General features: G+C 43.6%; 1 protein-coding gene across 1 annotated transcript in view; it reads right to left on the bottom strand.

The window, feature by feature from the left end:
* Positions 1 to 3,036: 3,036 nt before the first annotated feature.
* Positions 3,037 to 10,032, bottom strand: part of smg8 (SMG8 nonsense mediated mRNA decay factor) — a 7,973-nt gene continuing 977 nt past the window's right edge. The window contains exons 2-5 of the mRNA XM_021308034.2: positions 7,076 to 7,979; positions 6,748 to 6,893; positions 5,134 to 6,012; positions 3,037 to 3,835 (exon numbers count right to left, since the gene is read on the bottom strand). Of these exons, the coding sequence (XP_021163709.2) occupies positions 3,623 to 3,835; positions 5,134 to 6,012; positions 6,748 to 6,893; positions 7,076 to 7,979 (2,142 nt within the window). The 3' untranslated portion in view covers positions 3,037 to 3,622. The remainder of the gene's footprint in view (positions 3,836 to 5,133; positions 6,013 to 6,747; positions 6,894 to 7,075; positions 7,980 to 10,032) is intronic.

Raw genomic sequence — 10,032 nt, 5'->3', positions numbered from 1 at the left:
AGTGGAGCATAGGAACCAAATACTGTTTCTCTGTGTTTGGTTAATCACAAATGCTTCATCATTCCTCTCAAATGTGGCACACGTCCATTTATTAAGCTTTAGTGGGCTTTACATTTTCACACAGCCCAGGTTAATCTGTAGAGCCTTTTCTGTTAGTGAATAAACCCATCACGCATAATCTGCTGTTCCTTTTTACTCAGGTTATCTTTAATTACGCTAATTGATCTGAAACATTTAAATATGTCAAAAAATATTTCATTAACACAATAAATGGTATCTAGCTGCTAAAGCTATACTGATCATGGATCATTATAGAAACAGAAATTAAACCTAATGAGTAACTATTACAGTTTCCAGTGTTTAATTTTTTTTGTTTGTATTTTGCAGATAGAGTAAATCTGATCTGTGTAAGGAAAAGGTGCGCGTTAGATTCCGTTGAAGGACAAAGCGGGGCCGGCCTGCAGCTCTCTCTGCCGTTAACTGTCACCTTCTGTTGTGGCAACATTGTGCTGCAGCTGGTGAGCTTGAACTGCCTGCAGGCGTTTGTATGTGGTCCAAACAATCTGCCAGTCCAAAAAAAAAAAAGAAAAAAGAAAAAGAAGCAGGAAATACCTTTAACATTCAGAGACAAAGCTGTAACCCTTTGTTGGATAGGAATATGACATAAACATAACTGATCAAAGTCTAGTATCAGTATGTTGGTTTATTTCAGGCAATTAAAAGCAATCATGCACAACAAAAATAGACCTAAAAATAAGAATTATTTTCTTGAAATGAAAGTATTTTTCCTTGATTTGAGCAGATAAATAGGACTATTTGCCAATGGAATAAGATTTATGCACTTAAAATAGGAACAATTCATCTTCATCACCTTATTTCAAATGCAGAATTTCTAACTATCTTATTTTAGGGGTAAAAATACTCATTGCATTGGCAAATAATCTTATTTACCTGCTCAAATCAAGGGCAAATACATTAATTTCAAGAACATTTTACTTATTTTTAGTTCTCTTTTTGCTGTGTGGTAGACGTTACTCCAGTAATTTACACGCAGCAGGTGTTGGGAGGACAAGGCCCCATCTTCAGACTTCTACATCCTGCAGATGACATATGAGGAACGTTTTCTGGGCGATTAATGGCGGTTTCTGTCTGATTCTGTCAACCAAAAGCTATAAACAGGGCTGGTTTTATGCGGTTAACTGTAACACAAGGTGCTAAATAAAGGCTAAAAAAGGTTTTGAACACAAAATTCCCACTAAATAAAGCTAAAATATGTAAATAAATAATATTTATTAGACAAATAAAAGAATATTATCATGAAGAATGAAGGAGCTGGATTAAAAATTAACACAAATATGAAAAAAAATGCCTTTAACTTACGATGAACTCCGACAAATTCAATAATTACACGACGGCACTCTCTACTGCAGACTTATAGAAGAGCTGCGACATCTTGCAGCAAACACTGAGGGACCTGAGCTTCGTCAACAAATAAATTGTGCTGTTCATTCTCATTGGCAGCATCTCTGTTGTGTCTCCAGTCCAGCCTGTGGTCCAGGTGAACTCTGAGGTATTTGTACCCCATCCACCACCTCAGTGCATGTCCTCGGGTCTTCACGGCTGACTCAGGACAGACTAACACCATGAATGTTTAAAATAACAATAACAGAATTGTAAAAGCAATTCTAAAGCAACTTTCTGGTCTTAAATGTGTAGCAAGAATATGTTATATGTTATGTTGTTCCTGCAAGACCAAAGCATTGATGCTAACCGTCCTCCACCTCGTCAGGAGCACACCCAGGAGTTTTAAAGAGATCATACACGCTACTGAGCCTCATTTTGACTTGTTTTAAGGACATTTACATACAAGTTGGATCCACCTGTAGTGTTTTTCCACTTTAATTTTGAGTGTGGCTCCAAATCCAGACCTCCATGGTCTGGAAAATTTCATTCAATTCAATTCAATTCAATTTTATTTATATAGCACCAATTCATGAAACATGTCATCTCAAGGCACTTTACAAAGTCAAATTCAATCATATTATACAGATTGGTCAATCAAAGATTGCATCAAAGTCCCGACAAGCAGCATTCACTCCTGGAGAAGCGTAGAGCCACAGGGAGAGTCGTCTGCATTGTACATGGCTTTGCAGCAATCCCTCATACTGAGCAAGCATGAAGCGACAGTGGAGAGAAAAACCACCCATTAACAAGAAGGAAAACCTCCAGCAGAACCGGGCTCAGTATGAACGGTCATCTGCCTCGACCGACTGGGGGTTACAGAAGACAGAGCAGAGACACAACAAGAGAGACAAAAGAAGCACACATTGATCCAGTAATCTGTTCTACATTAGATGGTAATAGATGATTTTGTTGTCAGCACATTCAACTATGTAAAGGACAAAGCATTTAATAAGAATATTTCATTCATTCTGATCTAGGATCTAGTGTGTGGTTTTAGTTATTTTTATTTAGTGAGTTTTACAATATTGCTTCCAAGTCAGCTGCTGTGCTTTATTCTCTGATAATTGTGTTGAAAATGTCACGTATTAGCTACGGTGTATAGAAATAGATGAATAAAAGCCCAGAGGTCAGCTACCCCCAATCACATATTACTTCATTTTGGTGAGACCAAACACCCTCTGGGTGATTTCTGCAGAACTGGACCTCAACCTGAGGAGGTCTGAGAGGTTCTAGGACATCATAGTTATGAGATCAGGGTTGAGGACCACTGCTTTGGAAAGCCCTGGAGGTCTTAAAAACTGTGACTTTAGGAAAAGTTAAAGAGCAGTGGGTCCATCTAATGGAGAAAAATGTGTGATTTAATGCACCAAACTGTCAAGGATTTAATTATTTAGCCTAAAACTAAATCTAATTTTGACTTTAGACCTGAGGAAACACAAAAAAGCAGATATTAAATGGTGATTTAATTTAATAGCCGGAAAAAAAACTGATCCAAACCAACCTGACCGTATATTAAAAAAATGTATTTGCCCACCATGATTAAGTATCACTGAAAAATAATCAGACTACGACTGATAAACAAAGTTGTGTATTTATTTACAGAAACAAGAACATAATGCACTCCGATCAGCGTTTTGACCAACATGAAGCCACAAAAACACGCATTAACAGCGCCCCCTGCTGGCTGCTGCGGGTTGTTTACAGTACATTCCCCACTTTCAAATTCTCTCCCTGGTCAAAGAAAAGGTTTTTTATTAAAGATAGAAAAAAAAAAAAACCTTTAAATGTACAGAAATCGAACACTCGGGTTCATTCACAGGATGATTTTGGTCAATGTTTATTTTTATTTTTTTTTAAAGGGAAACCAGCGAGATTAAATCTTCATTTGGTGGAAACCTGCTGCTTTACAGGCAAACAGTCAAAGCTGCTGCACCAAGAAAAAAAAAAACCAATCAGACAACACGATCACTGATAAATCTGACTTAGGAAGCACTTCATCCTGTTACTACTTTGCTTTATAAATTAACACAGCTTAAAGGTATTTAACGGCCCAGGAACATTGGTCATGATAGCTGAAAAGAGCATTACATCTTAGTAATATATACGGAAATGATTTGTTCTGAAAAAGAAAAGGATGAGTTCCCGTGTGCAGCACAGGTCACTGAGGCGGGGGGTTGGCCGTGGCGGCCCGCAGGACGCCTCGCAGCACCTTGTAGTTGCTGAGGGGTTGGTTCTCTTTGGGCGGGAAACAGGGGCCGCGCTCTGTGGCGTAGGAGTAAGGGAACCGCAGCACCCAGAAGCCGTCGGGCGGCAGCGCCACCTCCGTCTGCTCGGGGTGGAAGATCGGGCATGGGGGAGGGCCGGGTTGTACCTGGAAACAGCAGAAAGAGAGTATTTTCCCTCTTAAACCAAGGAAGGGGGCAAACGTTGTTTTATTTGTCCTAAAACACACACGTGGATTCTTCTGCTGAGAGCGACTGAATGTTTGAGAGCTTCGTTATCAGCCATCAGTAAGAAAAGATTCAGTAAAACATGGCGAAACAACTTTTATTAAGCCCTTTCCTTTCAGCCACGGCTTACAGAAGAAATCTAAAAAAAAAAAGTACTTTAGTGGCGTGAATTAGGGCTGGACCACTGAGCTATATTATACACTGGAGTGCTAATCGCCGCCTGTGTCGCCGAGTCGCTTTGAAGCCACCAGCCGCCATATTGGTACTCCCTATTTCCCCCCAGTAACTAGGGAATATGTGAGCTACAGCATTGAATAACGAGGATTTTCTCATGTTCAGGGGGGGCTTAAGACTTTTAAAATGTCAAATACCATAAACTTTTATGTTATGTTCTAAAACTATCAAGTACTGAGAAAGTCATGTGCTTAAATATTTTGCATTTTATTCATTTAAATATATATGTTTAACATTTATAAATATATAAATAACAATGTACAAAAACATATTTACATATGTGTATACATATATATACATATATACATACTTATATATACATATATATATATATTTAATATGAATAACATGTAAAATATTTCAGCACCTAATTTCCTAGTAGTTGATAGTGTTAGTACATCCACTGACTGTAGAATTACCTGTGAAACGTTTTCACTCAGCCAGAAAACTGCTTGTTGTTGCAACCAAATCCTATGGGATTCTGTGAGAGTAGGGAGTAGCAAGATGGCGGCCAGTGACTTCAGTTTTTCGGCAAAATCAGCACTCCAGTGTATTATATAGCTCAGTGGGCGGGACGATAATTCAATAGCAATATATATCGATCAATAGACGTATGGTTCAATATAAAAAACAGGGATCAATAATGAGTTCTATCATGTAGGTTAATACTACAGTCATTGCATCCTCCCAACCAATCACAAACTCAGCCTTCAGAGAGTTCTTTTTTTTTCTTCAACACTTACAGGTTTTGTAAGAAGTTGGTTGAATAATGGTTTGTGTTAAAACGACCAGGGCTGCACTTAAAAGGTATATTTTGAATATTTTTTTTGAGAAATATCGATCAATATCATTTCTATTTTATTGATATGCTTTATTTCTATATCGTCCAGCCCTAGCGTGAATTGCAGCCAAACGTTTGTTAGAACAGAAGGAAAACATGGCGGCGGTTCGTGTTAACGACGACGGACGAAGCGGAGCTCTCTACCTGCGGGTTGAGCGTTATCTCCAGCGGCGCATCGGGCACGACGATGAAAAGACGGGCCAGTTGAGCGAAGTGCGGCTTCAGGCCTCTGCCCTGGGACGGAGACGGGACGTAGAGCGGCATGTCGGTGTTCAGCACCCTGGTGGCCGGGTCTTTGGCGCCCCCCGGCCCCAGGGCCTTCACTATTTTATCAGGCCCGCTGCTGATGAACCGTCTCCCCCGGCCGTCTTCGTACTCGAACCCCACGAACACCCGAGCCACGTCGTCCCTCCTGCGACCCCTGCCCAGGCCCCCCGTGCTCCCCCGCTTCCCCACCAGGCTCTTGTTGGGGGCCGGCCAAGACGACGGGCCTCCGTCCAGGGGCTCCGTCAGCCCCGCGTCCTCCTCCGACCGGGAGCGGATCACCAAGTCCCACGGCAGGAGGAAGGAGGAACCCGGGAGAAAGCCCGGCTGCTCCAGACCCGTGTGGCAGTTGTAGGACTTTGCCGGGCCCAGTTTGAGCAGAGACCAGCTGGAGAACTTCGGGAGGAGGCCTTTGGGGCAAGCCGAGTGCGTCATTCCCGGGAGATACTCCACCGTGGAGGGCTGACGGTCAATGAGGCTCGGCCTCTTTGGTTGGACTTGGTTTTCGGCCCCGTCTCCGTCCCCGTAGGTCCCCAGGCTGTCGGTGGACTGGCCCAGACTGAGAGCCAGGCTGAGGCTGGTGTCGCCGGGCGTGTGGCTCTGAGCGGTGCTCGGCTCCTTCAGCTTCTCCCCGTCGCCCGACGCCTCAGACGGGAGCCGCTGGACCGGGTCTGAGGCCGGCGCTGGGTCGGGGGTGCTGGGCTGGAAGACCGGGAAGTCGATCCTCTCCAGCTTCCCACAACATTTCTCCTCCAGGATCTGAACACGAGAAGAAGAAAAAACAAAAACACAAAATATGTCTTAGAGACTATTTCTCTCCGGGTAACGTGGGAAGAATATGGCCCAGCAGGAATCAACCATCTGCAGCTGGTTGTTCACTACAAGCAGCCCTATTTTTAAAGGAACCATACCTGGATTTATTTACGTTTTGTTAAGAAAAATGCTTTTCAGGCAATGTATTACGAGTTAAAAGAATTCATTTGACAACAATTGACTAATTTATAGTGATCGAGCAAGTCCAGGATTCTTTTAGCAGGAAAGGGCAGCAAAATAAAACCCGGGATGACTTTTCTCAACCAATGGAGCAACGAGGTGAGCAGCCGTCGCTAAGCAGCCGTCGCTAAGCAGCCGTCGCTAAGCAGCCGTCGCTAAGCAGCCGTCGCTAAGCAGACGTCGCTAAGCAGACGTCGCTAAGCAGACGTCGCTAAGCAGACGTCGCTAAGCAGACGTCGCTAAGCAGCTTAGCAACGGCTGCGTAAACAGAACAGCCTGACCATTCACTTACGAAACTATAATTTACCCGATATGTGAGGCGCGTGTTTAGTGTTGTGCATGTCGAGGGTTTCTCATTGGAGGGAAAAAAACTGTTGGGGGGCGGAGCTTAAAGCTTAAACTAAACTGTTCTTCTCATTCCCTTTCTGGGTTTGTGCAGGATCAGGGATAGCTCCTTTAAAAAAGGCGTTACGTGGCCGGAGCGGATCAGCAGAAACTGACCTGGTAGAAGTCATAATTGGCAGCCTGGACGTCAAACGGATCCTCACGAGGAGCCTGCTTCCTGCCACAGTTACAGGAGCTGGTGGAGCGCCCCCTGCTGTTGTGATTCATGATGGGTGGGTTGTGGTCCATGTCTGGCTTCTCACCTGCAGCGATTACACAACGATTTGACAGGAACTCAACCAATGAACACGTTAATAACCTATAAGCTGCAGCTTTTCTGCTCCTAACTTCTTGTTTTTTTATTGTTTTGGACACCCTTCAGAGGAACTGAAAACACATTTTTCCTGTGTGAGTCGGTAAACGTGGTCAGGACAGCGGTTCTGACCTGGCTGAGGCAGCAGGTGGAACTTGTGCACACAGTGCTGGTCCGTCAGGCTCCGCTCCTCACACAGCTGGTGGCCGTTGCTCCAGAACTTGTAGCAGTCCTCGTGAAGCTGCAGCGCGTAGCGCTGGAAGGCCACGCCGCGGGCGTGCTGGCTGTACACCCGCAGCGCCTGGGCCAGCTGGTTCTTGTGCACCGTGGTGGTGTAGTTGTGCGGCAGGTTGGACTGGTAGGCGCTGTGAGCCAGCGGCAGCGCCTTCTGACACCTGTTTTCAGAGAACTTTGTGTCGGCGTCAAGAAAGCCGTCCAGAACCTTCACCTGGCTCTGCACCTTGGTGGCCAGCTCGGCCAGCTCCTCGTCGGTGTTGGCGATCAGAACTTGGTAGAGTCTGGAGGCCACCTGGACCCACTTGGTGTAGGTCGGCAGCTCAAAGTGGGAGGGCTGGGGGTTGCGGCCCACGCTGTCGTCGAAGCCCTTCTTTGTCAGAACCAGCTCCACGTGCTGCCAGAGGAACTCCTTCAGGCTGCAGTCCACCAGCTGGCCGCCCATCGACAAGCCGCCCGACTCTCCGCCGCTGCCGGATTGTCGGGCCGACCGGCGCATCTGCTGATACCTCCTGGGCCCGGTCAGCACCGGCGTGGGGTCCTGCTCGGACAGGACGCAGTTGGAGCGTAGCTGGGCGAGCAGAGTGCTCACCGGGTCCTTATCCGCTGCCGGTATCACGTAGACGAAGGCCTGGTTGGCGGGCACCGTGAACAGGCAGTTACTGCTCTGGTTGGTCAGGACCCGGCTCTTACGGAAGATCCGGTAAATCTGGTCCTCCAGAGCGTGCTGCAGGCGCCTTCTCGGGGAGTGCTTTTTGGGTTTATCTGGGTTTCCTCCGGAGTCCGAGCCGTTCCCAGAGACCTTCAGGACAACAAAGGGAAAAGGTGCCGTTAAAAGGAGAACTCTGCTGCGCCTGCCAGGGGACTGCTTTTGGAAAGGCTGTAACGTTCAGACCCGACTCGGATCTGAACGTCCTGGTAAAGAACTGAACTTTACAACAATTTCAGTCTTTTCTCCAACAACAAAAGTGGACCTGACGGCTCTTCATAACACTCCAGGTCCCAGAAGGTCTTCTCACTGTTGATGACCGCAGCCTGAACTTGACACGGATCAGAAATGTCAAACGTTTGAATCGGTGTGGGTTAGAGCTGGGCGATAAATAGATTTAATCGATTAATTCGAATTTACAATTCTTTAAGATTTAATTTTTGGAAAATCTGGATTATATTTTGCCAATACACTCATTGGGTTTCCATGAAGAGAACAGCATGTGATGCTGGATATACATTTAGGCAAATATATTGTCAAAATATTGTTAAGTGGAAACTTTTTTTTAGCATAATACGAGGTACTTCATTTACTTATTTACTTTTTTTTTTAACTTAGTTTGAAGTTCACAAGTGCAGTGAAGCCTGTTCTTAGCTCAATGTGTAATACCACTAGCAGCAAATGTTTTGTTATATTTTCATTTTTTATAATGGCACGGCTGCCATCTTGTTTTATAAGCATGTTTAACAGCTTGTTTTTAGTTGCACTTTGAATTCAGGTCAACTCCCTGATGAAATGCTTGACATAAAAGCAAGGTTTTAAAATAATTTCTATAATTTCTTTTTATGAAACAAAAAGGAGGAAAAAAAATTGATTAATCAGATTTGGTATGATAAAATCGGAGATTTATTTTTTAATCCATATCGCCCAGCCCTAATGTGGGTCTGATTCCCTATGTGGACGGGTTCACTCTTTTAAAGTATGACAGATCATGACCCGAAACAGGATATAACCATGAACGAGAGGGGAGATGATAATTAACTGGAGAAAAACAAAATTCCCTCTAGTGCAGAGTAAGCAGGTAACAAAAAAAAAAAAAAAGAAAAACGTCAAAATCTGACCCAGAGGTGGATGATACGTCGCTCGATTTTACGCTCCCAGCATCAGACATTCAGACGCTGCATATCAAAAACATGCCAAATATCTTTTCTATGTTATCAGCAAACAGGCTTAAATCAGAGGCAACCGGAACGGCGTCGAAGTCCGGCTGCCTCCGATTTAAGCCTGTTTGCTGATAACATCAAAAAAGATATTTGGCCAGTAGGTTGGACTCTAGTCAAAATCTCTAATTTTTCCAGAATCCTCAGATCTTTTGTAGAAATCTGTTAAAACTTTATGGTAGAAGCTCAGAAAGTGAAGCCTGTAAAAAGCACAAATAGAAGATGGATGGATAACTAAAGGGAAGGCTGGAGAGATGAATGCAGACATGAATAATAGACTGCCGGGTGGATGGATGGCTTGACTGAAAGACAAGTGGAGAGCAATGGATGACAGATGGATGGTCAGAACACTGAGCTATATTATACACTGGAGTGCTAATCACCGTCTGTTAGAACGAGTCGCTTTGAAGCCACCAGCCGCCATATTGGTACTCCCTATTTCCCCCCAGTAACTAGGGAATATGTGCGCTACAGCATCGAACAACGAGGATTTTCTCATGTTCAGGGGGGGCTTAAAACTTTTAAAATGTCCAATGCCATATAGTTTTATGTTATGTTCTAAAACTATCAAGTACTGAGAAAGTCGATTTCGATTGTAATGCAAATTGCAGTTGACTAATAAAATTGATTGATTGATTGAAGTCATGTGCTGAAATATTTTGCATTTTATTTATTTAAGTATATATATGTAACATTTATAAATATATAAATAACAATATACAAAAGCATATATTTACATATGTGTATACATATATATATATACATATATTCATATACACATACTTATATATACATATATTTAATATGAATAACATGTAAAATATTTCAGCACCTAATTTCCTAGTAGTTGATAGTGTTAGTACATCCACTGACTGTAGAATTACCTATGAAACGTTTTCACTCAGCCAGAAAACTGCTTGTTATTG

The sequence above is a fragment of the Fundulus heteroclitus genome, chromosome 11 (assembly GCF_011125445.2).
Source record: "Fundulus heteroclitus isolate FHET01 chromosome 11, MU-UCD_Fhet_4.1, whole genome shotgun sequence".
In the NCBI taxonomy this organism is placed as follows: domain Eukaryota; kingdom Metazoa; phylum Chordata; class Actinopteri; order Cyprinodontiformes; family Fundulidae; genus Fundulus; species Fundulus heteroclitus.
Note: the sequence above shows the minus strand (reverse complement) of the source record. Positions and strands in the feature narration are given on the sequence as shown.